At 40.6% G+C, this 15,574-nt stretch overlaps 2 protein-coding genes across 2 annotated transcripts in view; both read left to right on the forward strand.

The window, feature by feature from the left end:
* Nucleotides 1–443: 443 nt before the first annotated feature.
* LOC139728483 (glutathione S-transferase 3, mitochondrial-like) overlaps nucleotides 444–15,574 on the forward strand; it is a 22,919-nt gene continuing 7,788 nt past the window's right edge. Inside the window, exon 1 of the mRNA XM_071639422.1 lies at nucleotides 444–523. The gene's annotated coding sequence lies outside the window, so the exon portion shown is untranslated. The remainder of the gene's footprint in view (nucleotides 524–15,574) is intronic.
* LOC139728519 (uncharacterized) lies at nucleotides 6,994–11,412 on the forward strand. The gene has a single exon (XM_071639455.1). It carries the CDS (start codon nucleotides 6,994–6,996, stop codon nucleotides 11,410–11,412), a length of 4,419 nt encoding a protein of 1,472 aa, XP_071495556.1.

Consider the following 15,574-nt stretch of genomic DNA (forward strand, 5'->3'; position numbering starts at 1 on the left):
ATCAAATAAACTTTGAATTCCCTCTTAGAATTGTATGGTCTTATATTTTTCATAATTGTTTTCTCATTATCTCGCAAAAAGTTAAATCTGATACTGATGCTACGGAGCGCATACATATTAAATAACCACACCTGACATGCCGATCCCGCTTCGAGCAAAAATGCTGAATCACGGTTTATGTTATGATTCAGGGTGCAGTAAATATATTATCAATCCATATCGCCCTTGACTGTGTGCTGCTGTTGTTTTGGGTTTGCTTTTTTCTTTTTCTTTTTCAAGAGTGTGCACAGTGTGAACGGGTCACGTTTTTGGCGGCCTGCGAATGTGTATTTATAACCGCAATCGTCACACACACACACACACACACACACACACACACACACACACGCACACACGCGCGCGCAAATTTAACGTACGGTACTACGTATACTGTGCTCTCTGGACCCATCTATGCGGAAGGGCTTGCTCAGTCGGCTGCTACCGAAACTCATCAAAAAACCCGAGTAATCGACGAAAAAAAAAGGTATGTCATCATTTCAAGAACTGGACCTTCGTTTGCTCCTGATAATTTTCCATACGCCACCACGAAATGACACTCGTACACTCGGGGTGTCAAAACACCGAACTCTACAGGCCTATTATACCCTTAACCGTGCTATATACAGACAGCAATTACGGTACCCAGGACAATACTGCAGCACAACTGTAATACTGTAGTACACAGGTACATGGCTGATGTAAGAGATAACAATACACTGTATTATATCCTATGACTATGAGCGCCAAAAGGCGGTCGTATGGCAAGCCTTTTTTACATTTAAAGTTAATTTCTGATATCACAAATTCCATTTTGTGATATCAAAAAATCAAATTTTTTATATCAAGAATTCAATTTGTGATATCAAGAATTGAATTTGTGATATCACAAATTCCCGTAAGTGTGGCACATGAACTTAATTTGTGATATCAAGAAATCGAATTTGTGATATCACAAAATCCATTCTTGATATCACAAATTCAATTTGTGATATCAGAAATTCGAATTTGTGATATCTAAAATTCAATTTGAGATATCACTAAATGAATTTGTGATATCAGAAATTCGAATTCTTGATATCAAAAATAGGTTTCACGTGAAAAACCAATGGTAATTCGTGATATCACAAAATGATTTTTTGATATCACAAATTCGAATTTGTGATATCACGAAATAAATTTGTGATATCACTAATTTTAATTTGTGATATCAAGAATTCTTATTTGTGATATCACAAATGCGAATTTCTGATATCACAAATTCTACTTTGTGATATCACGAATTGAATTATTGATATCACAAAATCGAATTTGTGATATCAGTAATTCACAGGGAATTTGAGCGTTAGTTTTGCGCTGAAATTCAACTGTGAATTCGAGCGTTAGTTGAGCGAAGAAATACACGGGGAATTCGAGCGTTAGTTCAGTGCAGTAAATCCCTGTGAATTCGAGCGTTAGTTGAGCGCAGAAATACAAAGTGAATTCGAGCGTTAGTTTTGCGCTGAAATTCAACTGTGAATTCGAGCGTTAGTTGAGCGCAGAAATACACAGCGAATTCGATCGTTAGTTCAGTGCAGTAAATCCCTGTGAATTCGAGCGTTAGTTGAGCGCAGAAATACAAAGTGAATTCGAGCGTTAGTTTTGCGCTGAAATTCAACTGTGAATTCGAGCGTTAGTTGAGCGCAGAAATACACAAGGATTTCGAGCGTTAGTTCAGTGCAGTAAATCCCTGTGAATTCGAGCGTTAGTCGAGCGCAGAAATACAAAGCGAATTCGAGCGTTAGTTTTGCGCTGAAATTCAACTGTGAATTCGAGCGTTAGTTGAGCGCAGAAATACACAGAGATTTCGAGCGTTAGTTTAGTGCAGAAAATCGCTGTGAATTCGAGCGTTAGTTTAGCGCAGAAATACAAAGTGAATTCGAGCGTTAGTTTTGCGCTGAAATTCAACTGTGAATTCGAGCGTTAGTTGAGCGCTGAAATACACAGGGAGTTCGAGCGTCAGTTCAGTGCAGAAAATCGCTGTGAATTTGAGCATTAGTTTAGCACAGAAATACAAAGGGAATTCGAGTGTTAGTTTTATGCTGGAATTCAACTGTGAATTCGAGCGGTCTTTTTTTTTTGGCGCAGAAATACACAGGGAATTGGAACACGACTTTTGAGCTGATATTCAGATGGAATGTATACTACTACTAACTTTTTTTAGAACAATGTTCAACATACAAATAACTATATATGAGAGATTTACACATCCATCATTCCCTAAATGATCATCAAGGTATATTCGATGAATTATTGATACAAATCAATTGTTTTGCAACATGTTATCATGAATTCAATGATACTTTGTACACTTAGGGCCTACATTTAATTCATCGTTTCGTCCTCAAACTGTCATCTATTACTACATTATTGTTAATTATGATTCATTTTTCATGTGGTAATCCCCTTTACAGTAAGACTCTTCCACCAAATCGATGATAATTATGTGTGGTTGTATGTGTATGTGTGTTATAAAAGCATACCATGTTTTTGTATTGCGGAGGACCGACCAAGGGCAATCACCCCTCTGGTCTGTGTATGTCAGCAGCGGAGAATAAGATAGAGAGACTGTGAGTCATGCAGGGTGCGAGAGGGAGTCGTAAACTTGCCAAATGTCCACCACTGTTGTCGGCTGGTGGTCACATAAAGCAACGTGTTTCTCCTAAAGACATTTTCTCACTCCTCAAAATCAGTCCTCCAGAACAAAGGGGTGTATCCATTAAGACCAATAGTGTAAGGTGTACAGTTTGCCTGCCCCAATATGTTCATGATTTTGTAGAATAATTTAAAGTGTAATTTATTATAGGAAAGTTTATTCAAGAACCAAAACCGGGGAGAACAAAACTGGAATGCACAAGCCCAAAAGTCTTCAGACCAGAGCAAGAAGAGTGAAGATAGGGCCTATCCAGATCTTATGAGGAGTTTATGCAGCAGTATATGCATGGCAAACAAACAGTTAGAATTTGTAGTAAGAAAAAAGCAGTGGTACGAAGGACTTCAATTTTGTTAATCTGCGCAATGAGAAATTTCTCTTATTAACTCGGAGGAGTAACAGGGGGAGGTCGGGAAAGAGTATCTTTCACGTGACAGAGTAAAGAGAAACGGAAACAAAAGTTGTAAGTCAACCAGTCTCTGCCAAATCAGTGGCGAGAAATGGAAAAAAATAAGAATATAATCCTTGTGACTTTGAAGTAATTGACAACATATCAATAATGGCATTTTAGATGCTAATGCTATGTTGCTAAACGATTTATTTTTATCGATTATTTTAAAACCAATTCCTAATCACTTTAAATGAAGACGAGTTGCCAAAACTCTTCATTTAGGCTTTTTGTAACTATCGTTATATACTATGTAAAGATAACACCTGAAATTCCACAGGAATATCTGCGCTAAACTGTTGCTCGAATTCACAGTGTATTTCTGCGCTCAACTAACGCTCGAATTCACAGTTGAATTTCAGCGCAAAACTAATGCTCGAATTCCCTGTGTATTTCTGCGCTCAACTCATAACGCTCGAATTCAGTTGAATTTCAACGCAAAACTAATGCTCAAATTCCCTGTGTATTTCTGCGCTCAACTAACGCTCGAATTCACAGTTGAATTTCAGCGCAAAACTAATGCTCGAATTCCCTGTGTATTTCTGCGCTCAACTAACGCTCGAATTCACAGTTGAATTTCAGCGCAAAACTAATGCTCGAATTCACTTTGTATTTCTGCGCTCAACTAACGCTCGAATTCACAGTTGAATTTCAGCGCAAAACTAATGCTCAAATTCCCTGTGTATTTCTGCGCTCAACTAACGCTCGAATTCACAGCTGAATTTCAGCGCAAAACTAATGCTCGAATTCCCTGTGTATTTCTGCGCTCAATTAACGCTCGAATTCACAGTTGAATTTCAGCGCAAAACTAATGCTCGAATTCCCTGTGTATTTCTGCGCTCAACTAACGCTCAAATTCCCGTTGGTTTTCTGCACTGAACTAAAGCTCGAGTTCCCTGTGTATTTCTGCCCTCAACTAACGCTAGAATTTACGGTTGAATTTCAGCGCAAAACTAATGCTCGAAATCAAATGATTTCTTTGCGAATGATATGTGCTGAACTTCCATGTAAATTAATGATATCACAAATTGGAATTAGTGATATCACAAAATGTATTTCTTGATATCAAGAATGTGAATTCGTGATATCTCGAATTGAATTCGTGATATCACGAATTTAATTTGTGATATCACTAATTCGATTTCGTGATATCAAAAATTGGTTTTACGTGATAAACCAATGGGTATTTGTGATATCAAAAATTGAATTTGTGATATCAGAAATTCGAATTTTTGATATCACGAAAGGGAATTCGTGATATCAGAAAATCTTTTTAAAAAGTAATATGGCTTGCCATACGGTCGTACCATAGTTGCGGCTTGCGGCGGTATTCCGTTATTACTCGTTTTGTCATGTATTATTGCAAGTCGTTGATGCATACGCAAACACAGTCGTCGCTAATGCATCTGAAAGTGCCTTTTATGGTGCATGCCAGGCACACAACCCTTGTAATACGTGACCACATTTACGACTTATCTATTTCCATGGGCGAAGTTGGCGGTGCCTAGGAAAACATGCAAGTTTATTGTGAGCCGCAAGGTATATTATGTCTGCGCGTCTTTATGTGTACTCCTCACTGTCGTATTTGATGATTCCCTCTCGAGTGTTTTCGAATGCCTAAAGCAATGGGGACAAGCTATGTATTCGAGTGTTGAACTAAGGAGAGTTAACATTAACTTGAGCCTTTGTCGAATAAACCATGCAGGGAGGTGAGATATAACAGCGACTCCCTGATGGAAATGAAGAATCGTATTGATGTCGACAGCTAGGCTAACGTTTTGGTGGCTATAAAGCTTGTGACTGATGCGAAGGATTGTCGTAGCATTGCCAATGACCCCCATATCCCAAGGGACTGACTCTGTCTAGGACAGCCTTGCATGTTTCCCATAATTTGCATGACAAAAATGCTATCACGTTTCCGCTTCTGATACTCAATAGTGATCGAGTAACGTAGGTCTTTTGAAATCTGTTTTTTTTTTTCTATGAGAAGCTACAGGTCACATCCCTACAACTAAAAAAAAAAGAAAAAATAATTATGATTAATGTGTCGAACCAGATCTACTGATATATATATATATATATATATATATATATATATATGAAGGGGTCGGTGCATTATAGTGTTAACCCACACTTTGATGAAAAATGAGTTACATGCATTTACACCATCCTGAATCACTGCTTGTGACGAAGCATATTAAAGGAATATAGGGTCTATAATGAATATGACTAATAACATATTCATTGCACATTATTGTGCTTGGACATAGAGCTGTAGATCGGCCCAGGCAGACCATCCAAAGTAGAAGAGAAGCCAAACTGCTGATGAGTGTCTTTCTCGAAAATGAGAAATGCTGAAATTGCTGAGAAGCTTCATTTTGGGAGACAATGTATATAATAACAAATTGTTCCTGGTAGACAATGTACATAATAAGAAAGTGTCTCAAAGTGCTGATATGACCCTTCTTTGTACGTTACATAAGGTATCCTGAATTCGATGAGAGGGATCACACTTGTTTTAATGGTCAGCTGTAGGCACCTGGAATCGAGACAAGGGAATACCAGTTGTAAAGAAAAGGTATAACTGGTGGAAGTCTGACACTGGTCAAAACAAGATGAGGAGTGACAGTTTTATCTGCCCCATGAGTACTAGCTTTAAGTTGACAAGGGGGTAATGTGCTGACATTAGTCCATAGGTGCTGACACTAGTCTTTATTGTGCTGACACTAGTCTTTATTGTGCTGACACTAGTCCTTATTTTGCTGACAGTGCCTTGTGGAGTGTCCACTTCATAATTATTCATCAGATGACCAATGGTCATCTATATGATTGGTTAATTGTGTCGGCAAGGGGAGGGACATCTATGTGCCATATTTAATGTTACATCTTAATTTGGTTTCCAAGAGGGGCGGACTCAGTAAAATAATCATATGCATGAAGCTTGAGAGCCTGAACAAAACCAGGGTGCAAGACCCCAAAATAGTTAGTTACAACTCGACATCTTCAAGTAGCTCATTGAGTGAAGAATCATTTCACTCCAACTGTACACATCATTTTTCGGCTGAATAAAAGTCCAGCGGACACCAAGGTTCACATACGACTTGTGTGAAATGGGACTTTGATTTTCAACGACTGCCGGTGTGTGTGTGCAGGTGAATGATGCGTGAAAGGTACGCCAACATCCATGAATGTTGAAAACCTCGTTACACTTGGTGGCAGCGGTGGGATGAACTCCCATGAAATTGCAAGCAAGCAACCATCAGTTGTGACTATTTCTGTGTGATCCAGAAATATCACCTGAGTAGCCGAGTAGCAACCATGCTGGTTGTGATGTTGCTGTTACTTATAGAACAGTTTCTTGAGACTCAGAAGTTTGGCGAGTCCCAACATTGAGAGAACAATTTGAAAAGCTAAGCTGAGCTGCATGAAGTCAGTCGTCTGCAACGCAGTTGTGATGTCTTCAACGCTTCCGACATTGGGCTGACCAGGTTGCAGACAGACGCCGGTCCAGGGACGGGCTGAGACGAGGACGTGGACGGTGCCGTCAGGACGGAGTCTGGGACCCAGGAGGGACGAGACTACACGGAGCAGCAGACAGCTGAGCAGGGTGACCACAACACATCGCCAGGGACGATTGACAGGGAGAGCAAAAGTCTTATCGTAGGGGGTAAGTGAGCTTCTCTTGGTCAATTTCACGGCAAGGCAGAGGGGGTAAACAGTACTACAAATAATCACTGTTATATCCTAAGTGTTGTGACAGGTTGTTGTTAAGACTGTATTAAGCATGGAGGGGGAAAGCAACTTAAGTCAGTTAAGAATGCAAGAGTTGAGGCAAAAGTGTGAAGAGTTGGGGCTGCCACATGAAGGACTGAATAGGAACCAGTTGGTTCAGAGCATAGAAGAGGCAAATAAAGGGCAAGTTTCATCTCAGCCAGGGGCGACTGTTGTTAGCACAGATGGGGATGAGGCCCAAAATGCTGCTGCACGCAAAGAGTCTCTAGAAGAAACGCGCATGCGCTTTGAATTAGAAAAGTTGAGAATGCAAGTGCGGCTAGCAGAGCTAGAAAAAGAAAAGCGTGAAAACATGCCTGGCGCAGCACCTGGAAATGCAAGCGTAGTGGAGGGAGGTATTAGGCGGCAACTTCCCTTTTACAAAGAAGGGGAGGATGTAGATGTATTCCTGCGTACTTTTGAAAAAATGGCCCATTTGAATAACTGGCCTAGGGATGTATGGGCACTACAACTGGCCCCACTGTTGTCAGGAAAGGCTAGAGAGGCATATGCCAGACTGTCATTAGAGAGTAGTAGGGACTACGACGCGGTGAAAGCAGCCATACTGCGTAGATATGACCTGACCCCAGATGCTTACCGGGTCAAGTTTAGAGAGCTGCGAGTCGACAAAGAAGAGACGTACACAGAATTCTCTGTGAAGCTCTCCGACCTGTTAGGGCGTTGGCTAGAGGGGGCGGGAGCAGACACAGATGTTGACAAATTGAAGGAGCAAATCCTTATGGAGCAAATGTTGAAGCAAGTCCCCTATGACTTAAGAGTATGGCTCCGGGATCATGAGCCGCCAACACTTCAGGCCATGGCGAGGCTCGCAGACCAATATGTGCAGAGTAGAAAAGGAATGGGAAAGCCCCAGGGATACACAGGAGGCAGACAGGACCTCAGATCATTCCCTAAATCTGGAGGAAAGCCCAGTTTTGGGAGCGGGAAAGGGGAAAACATACCCCAGAAACCGGTACACAACCAAGAACAGAAAGGCGGTCGGGGGAAGATACAGTGCTATAAGTGTGGCAAGCTAGGGCACATAGCAGTTAACTGTCAGAACGCTCAAAAATCTACCCCAAAGGAGGAAAGGGATGCAAAACAAGACCCTGCATACTTCTGTAGATCTAGACCCCACAAATTCTTAGAGGCATACACTAGCCAGGCTATGCTAGGAGGAAGAAAGGTGAGCCTATTGCGTGATTCAGGCTGCACCCATTCCCTTGCTAGAGTAGACGTAGTAGACCCTGACCTCATTATCCCAGGAGAGACAATCCATGTTAGGGGTCTATTCATTAAGAAAGAGCTACCAGTGGCCAGAGTACATCTGAGGAGTGATGCCTATGGTATTCAGAAGTGGATCCGTGTGGGAGTGGTCGATGATATTGAAGTAGACATGATACTGGGCAATGAACTTGTCAATGAAGAGGACCCTGAGTTGAAAATGCCCGTAGTGAATGGAAAGGAAGAGGGCTTGGTAGTGACACGGAGCCAGGCTCGCGTGGAGAAAGAAAGGGGAGAAAACGAGAGAACAGAGAGGGAGAACTCCCAAGTTCGTGTGAGAGACTTGTTCAGCATGAATGAGGGAAATGATGAAGTAGTTGATGCTGACAAAGCTCGCATGGATGGGGAATCTCACGAGGGGGAAGAAAGTAGCCACAAAGCAGGAGAACAGAGGGGGAAGAAAGAACCCATAGACTCGAGAAGTAGAGGGCACAGCCAATTAGACATAGGGGTAACAGAATTAATTCAGGCCCAGCAAGAGGACATAGGCCTAAAGTCAATTTGGGAGAAAGTAGAGGAGGAGGATGGAAACACGAAGTGCTACTTTTATGTGGACAAGGGGGTGCTCATGCGTAAATGGTCTGGTGCAAATCAAGCCCAAGGGGAGGGATACAGACAAATAGTAGTCCCTAAGCAGTACAGAGGAAAGCTTCTACATATTGCACATGACAAGCTGACGGCAGGTCATTTGGGTGTTGGTAAAACACAACAGAGGCTGATGCAAAATTTCTACTGGCCAGGGATATTCCGGGATGTAGCAGAATTTTGCAAAACATGTGGTCCATGCCAAAAGTGTGCAAGTCAGTACCGGGGAGGGAAGGCAAAACTAGTATCAGTCCCAGTGATCGGCAGGCCATTCAGAAAGGTTGCTATGGATATTGTGGGCCCCTTGCCAAGAAGCAAAAAGGGCAATAAATACATCCTTGTCCTCTGTGATTACGCAACACGTTATCCCGAGGCAGTACCCCTCCCCTCAGTAGAGGCTGAAAAGGTGGCAGACGAACTGATAAAGATCTTCAGCCGAGTAGGGATTCCAGACGAGCTCTTGACAGATCAGGGGTCAAACTTTATGTCCCTCCTAATGAAACAGCTGTGTAGTAGTCTGGGTATCAAGCAGCTAAGGACCAGCCCTTATCACCCCCAAGCCAACGGACTGGTAGAGAGATTTAATGGGACTTTGAAGGGGATGCTGAAACCGTACACTACAGAAGGGGATGTGACCTGGGATGAACTCATCCCCTATGTGTTGTTTGCATACCGGGAGGTTCCCCAAGAATCAACAGGATTCTCCCCATTTGAACTTTTGTATGGGCACAGAGTAAGGGGACCCCTAGATATCATTCGGGAGACCTGGACAGGTGAAATTCCCTCACAAGAGAGCATAGTGACGTATGTGCTATGGAGCAGAGAAAATCTGGCCGCAATCACGAAAGCAGCCCAGACAAACCTAGCCATGGCCCAGAAGAAACAACAAGTGTGGTATGATAGGAAAGCCAGAGCAAAAGACCTGAATGTAGGCCAAAAAGTGCTGGTGCTACTCCCATGCAGCACTAATAAGCTAATGGCTAAATGGCAGGGCCCCTATCCAGTGGTACAAAAGCTGAGTGACGTTAACTATGTGATTGAGATGGGGGACAAAAGAAAGAAACACCGCGTGTTTCATACAAACATGCTACGTGAGTGGCGAGAGCGGGAGAGCACATTTTACATAGATGTTGAAAGTGCAGAGTTTGAGGAATTAGATGAGGACATCGAGTCAATGACCTGTGAAGCGTCACCATCTGAGATCAAGATACCAGACTACCTCTCAGATGCACAGACGAAACAAGTGACTGACATAGTGGGGGAGTATAGCGACATCCTTAGTGACAAACCCGGACGGACGGATGTAGTGAGACATGACTTAATCACTACAAATGACCGCCCAATCAGACAAAGGGCGTACCGACTCCCTCATGCGTTAAAAGATACAGTAAAGAAAGAACTAGATGAGATGTTGGATGCGGGAATCATCTCCCCTTCTGATTCCCCATATGCTAGCCCCCTTGTGATTGTTAGAAAGAAAGATGACACCCTTCGACTTTGCGTCGATTATCGCAAACTTAACCAAGTGACTGAATTTGACGCATACCCAATGCCCAATATAGAAGCCATCATAGATGAGCTAGGAAAGGCCCAATTTATGACCACGATCGACCTGACAAAAGGGTACTGGCAAGTTCCCCTAACCGACGATGCAAAGAGAAAGTCAGCCTTTATTACACCCTTTGGCCTCTTTCAATTCAATGTGATGCCTTTTGGGATGCAGGGCGCGCCAGCCACCTTTCAGCGGCTTGTAGATCAGGTGCTGCGTGGATTAAGCAAGTTCGCGACTGCGTACATAGATGACATTATCATCTACAGTGAATCTTGGGAGCAGCATCTGGTCCATGTCCGGGAAGTGCTAGAAAGGTTGAGAGCAGCAGGCCTAACAGCAAAACCCAGTAAGTGTAAAGTCGCCAGGAGGGAGGTACTCTATCTGGGGTTTGTTTTGGGAGGGGGTTGTGTGAAACCCGAACCAGCTAAAGTGGAGGCAGTAATGAATTATCCGCAGCCTGCAACAAAGACGGATGTCCGAGCCTTCTTGGGCCTAACAGGCTATTACAGGAAGTTCATTCCAAACTATAGCAAAGTGGCAGCCCCACTCTCGGACCTCACTCGTAAAAGTGAACCGAGACTAGTTAGGTGGAACAACGAATGTGGCCAGGCATTTGAGTCCCTGAAGAAGTCCCTTGCTTGCTCACCTGTGCTCAAAAACCCTGACTTCTCCAAAGAATTCATTGTACAGGTAGATGCCTCAGAAAGAGGAATTGGGGCAGTTTTGAGTCAAAGGGATGATGAAGGTGATGATCACCCAGTGGCATACATTAGCAGAAAGTTACTGCCAAGAGAGCAAAAGTATGCCACTATCGAGAAAGAGTGTATGGCAATCGTGTGGAGCATCCAAAAATTCCAGCCATACTTGTTTGGACGACAGTTCCTCGTACAGACCGACCACAATCCTTTGAAATGGCTCCACACGATGAAAAATCAAAACCCAAGACTGATGAGATGGAGTCTGGCACTACAGACACACTCAATGAAACTTGAGCACAGGAGCGGTAGCAAAAATGGGAATGCAGACGGTTTGTCTAGAATGTAATATATCTGAGATGGCATGATATGACTAAGATGGATGAGGAAGTACTTGTAAGTCATATGTCCAGTTAAGATATAACTGTAAGTATGTCTATATGCTAATTGTATGTTAGTTAAAAAGAAATAAAGGCCAAGTTAGGTATCCGTGTAACTGGCTAATTTCAACTCCTAAAGCAACCAATCACGGGAAATATTATACATGTTATAAAGCCGGACTAGGCCCGGTAAGCATGCAATACTTACCTTTTGAATGAAATAATTATGTGTGTCAACTCTGCCTTGCCAATAGTGAAAGAGAGCTCACAATTGTACCCTAGACGTGACATGTTGAACATTGCTATCCAAAGGAAACCGTGCATCAAGAGACTGAGTAACTAGAAGTCAAGAGATTCGAACAATCAGCGATGAACCCGAACACACATGCATAATTATCTAGCATGGACACTTTGAAAACTGGAGGTGTGTCGTCATTAAATGTGACTAAATATGCACTGACTAAAGAAATATGATCGATTATGCTTCTGGTGTTATGTACAAATGCATGAGTAATAATGTTTATGTGATTTCTTGATTTATGATTTAATGATGATTGTTTCATTTCATACAGAACAGTGACTCTCAGGTATCCATCCAGCTATTGTAATTGGAATATGAAAAGGGTCTTAATGAAGTGAAAACTTTCAACAGCATTCCATCCCCTTTTCATTGTCTTGGGTAGGGGGATGTCTGTGACGAAGCATATTAAAGGAATATAGGGTCTATAATGAATATGACTAATAACATATTCATTGCACATTATTGTGCTTGGACATAGAGCTGTAGATCGGCCCAGGCAGACCATCCAAAGTAGAAGAGAAGCCAAACTGCTGATGAGTGTCTTTCTCGAAAATGAGAAATGCTGAAATTGCTGAGAAGCTTCATTTTGGGAGACAATGTATATAATAACAAATTGTTCCTGGTAGACAATGTACATAATAAGAAAGTGTCTCAAAGTGCTGATATGACCCTTCTTTGTACGTTACATAAGGTATCCTGAATTCGATGAGAGGGATCACACTTGTTTTAATGGTCAGCTGTAGGCACCTGGAATCGAGACAAGGGAATACCAGTTGTAAAGAAAAGGTATAACTGGTGGAAGTCTGACACTGGTCAAAACAAGATGAGGAGTGACAGTTTTATCTGCCCCATGAGTACTAGCTTTAAGTTGACAAGGGGGTAATGTGCTGACATTAGTCCATAGGTGCTGACACTAGTCTTTATTGTGCTGACACTAGTCTTTATTGTGCTGACACTAGTCCTTATTTTGCTGACAGTGCCTTGTGGAGTGTCCACTTCATAATTATTCATCAGATGACCAATGGTCATCTATATGATTGGTTAATTGTGTCGGCAAGGGGAGGGACATCTATGTGCCATATTTAATGTTACATCTTAATTTGGTTTCCAAGAGGGGCGGACTCAGTAAAATAATCATATGCATGAAGCTTGAGAGCCTGAACAAAACCAGGGTGCAAGACCCCAAAATAGTTAGTTACAACTCGACATCTTCAAGTAGCTCATTGAGTGAAGAATCATTTCACTCCAACTGTACACATCATTTTTCGGCTGAATAAAAGTCCAGCGGACACCAAGGTTCACATACGACTTGTGTGAAATGGGACTTTGATTTTCAACGACTGCCGGTGTGTGTGTGCAGGTGAATGATGCGTGAAAGGTACGCCAACATCCATGAATGTTGAAAACCTCGTTACACTGCTCTATAATCCCTAAAAATGTCATCTTGAAATTTAAGCAATAAATGGGTTTTTAATGCAGGCATCTTTTTGCCCCGAAAATTAATCACATCTTATAGGCAGGAATATAATGCTAAGCCACACTTTTCAAGATGGCGACCTCCATGGTAGCAGACAGAAGGGTGTCATAAAAATATCTAAATCTGAACAGTGAGGAAACTTTTTCATCTACAAAAATGAGTGATTCTGATTCATAACATAAATTGTACTCTTCTGCCAGTTATGAAAATGGAGATGAGATAAACATTGATGAAATTCTACGCACTTAATGAGTATTTTTTGTTAATTTTTTTACTGTTGGGGTTAGCACTATTTTCATGCTAATTCTACTGATAATGACATTTTTCGCCAGTTTTTTATTTTTGTTGTACTTATCAGGAAAATACCACAATCACTGGTTTTAGGATTATTTTAGCATTGTACATTATGACCTATAAGAAAATTAATCAACATTCATGGTCTGTCCCAGCACCTTAAAGTTTTATTAGTGGGTTAGCATTTTATTCATGCTGACATTTCGCTTCAAAAGGAAAGCTTCCTCAAAATTAATCAGTAGTTAAATAACTGATGAAATATATTCAAAATATAAATCTTCATTTCTTATGTGTGTGTTTTTTTTTTCATCGAAATGGCTTATTGTAATAAGTGTATTGTCTCTAAATTTATGATTTCTTTCCCGATGCAATTATGTGTGATCTGAAAACGTTCATATTGCTAAAAAAAAATGTACGGATAGCTGGATGTTTGGACGTGTGCCTTATCTGTTAGTAATTCTTGCAGAGTGAGATCACTAGTGAAACAACTGTGAAATTGTCATTGATTAATTTGTAACTTCTTTTGAATAAAATGCAATTTTGCTATGCTTTCACAGCCATATTTAGGTGGATTAGCTATAGACAGTAGAAAATGGATGAAAACAAAATGCATTTTTAATATCGATTAATATACCTCATTTTCCAAAAAAAAAATATCCTGCCGCTGTCAATACAGCTGTGCTTCCCTGTAGTTTCTTACATAACCGAGACACGATACTTACATGTTTAACATCCTTTGAAAGGATGTTACATTTATGATATAACTGCAAACATTATTTTCCAAATCTAACGCCGTCGTATAAAATTCATAGTTCTACGTTGTTGATACCTCTATACGGTTTCTCAATTTAAATCAATAAACGTTGAAGGCAATCAAAGCGGAATTTAAAGCATCGATGCTGATAGTATAGTGTTTTTTAACGTAATTCAATTGTGAGTCAATAGCTCCATTTTTCCACTACTGAATTTACCCTTTAAACTCGGTATTTATCATGCATTTTTAGGAAGAAGTCTCCATGTTGGAAAGAAAATGTATTTGCTGTATTCTGTTACAAATTTCAGATTTTTTTTTCCCACAGGGTTGTTTTCAAGATTAATTTACAAAAAAGAAAGTTTCCTTCAAATTAATTTGGAGATTTGTGATTGATAAAACTATTGAAATCATATAGATTTTTCACTTTTACGTTTATGTTTTTGTCACCGTAACAGCTTTGACATGAGAACATTTTTTTCTTGTTCCTAAATGATCTTCATGATCCAAATGTAGTCTGAAAACGTGCATATGGGGTAAAATGTATGTGTATAAACACACCAACTTGGTATAATACGTAGACTATTTTGGTCTTATTCGGCACATTGTATGTCAGCATGACATGGTCTGTCCGAATATACAAAATCTATACGTGTTCAGACTTCCAAAGAGATTTTTTCCCAATTTTTAAAAATGTTGGATTTTTGGCCATTAAGAGTTAGTCATTCATTTTGTGATAAGAACTTTCCTGCATAATTTCACACAGCCTGCATTTACCAACGAACATGGAGGAGGAGGATTCATTGAGGCATGTACAGTCATAATTCTCATGCAACACTATTTTTTGGGTAAATTCGTTGTCATACAAAGAAGGATTTTAGAGTACTATTGGTGATTTTGATACCCTAAACAAGAAAACCAATATAGCTAAACAAGGCCTTAATGTCTACTTTATGGTATCTTATTCCCTTTAACAAAAGACATGATAATCTCTGGAATAATGTTGATATGTACCATTTTACTTTATTTTCTCTGATCTAGATACTCTAAATCTAAAATGCGTTATATGCATAATGCTGAAGAAGGGACTCTTTCCCTGCTTTTAGGTACACGGAAGATTTAAAATCCTCAATGAGATATAACCCCTCCCCCCAACAAATCATATTATTATTTTGTATGACACTGAATGCTTTGTCTTTTAAAACTTGAATCGTTGAAATTGTTTAATATCCACATTTCAAGATGTCTTTGTGCGTATATGATTGATTCTGTGCGCGTGTGTGCGTCTGAAATATATGCAAAGTTTGT

The sequence above is a fragment of the Diadema antillarum genome, unplaced genomic scaffold, assembly GCF_040938485.1.
Source record: "Diadema antillarum isolate AM-2024a unplaced genomic scaffold, OU_Dant_1.0 seq00000182_RagTag, whole genome shotgun sequence".
Taxonomy (NCBI): Eukaryota; Metazoa; Echinodermata; class Echinoidea; order Diadematoida; family Diadematidae; genus Diadema; species Diadema antillarum.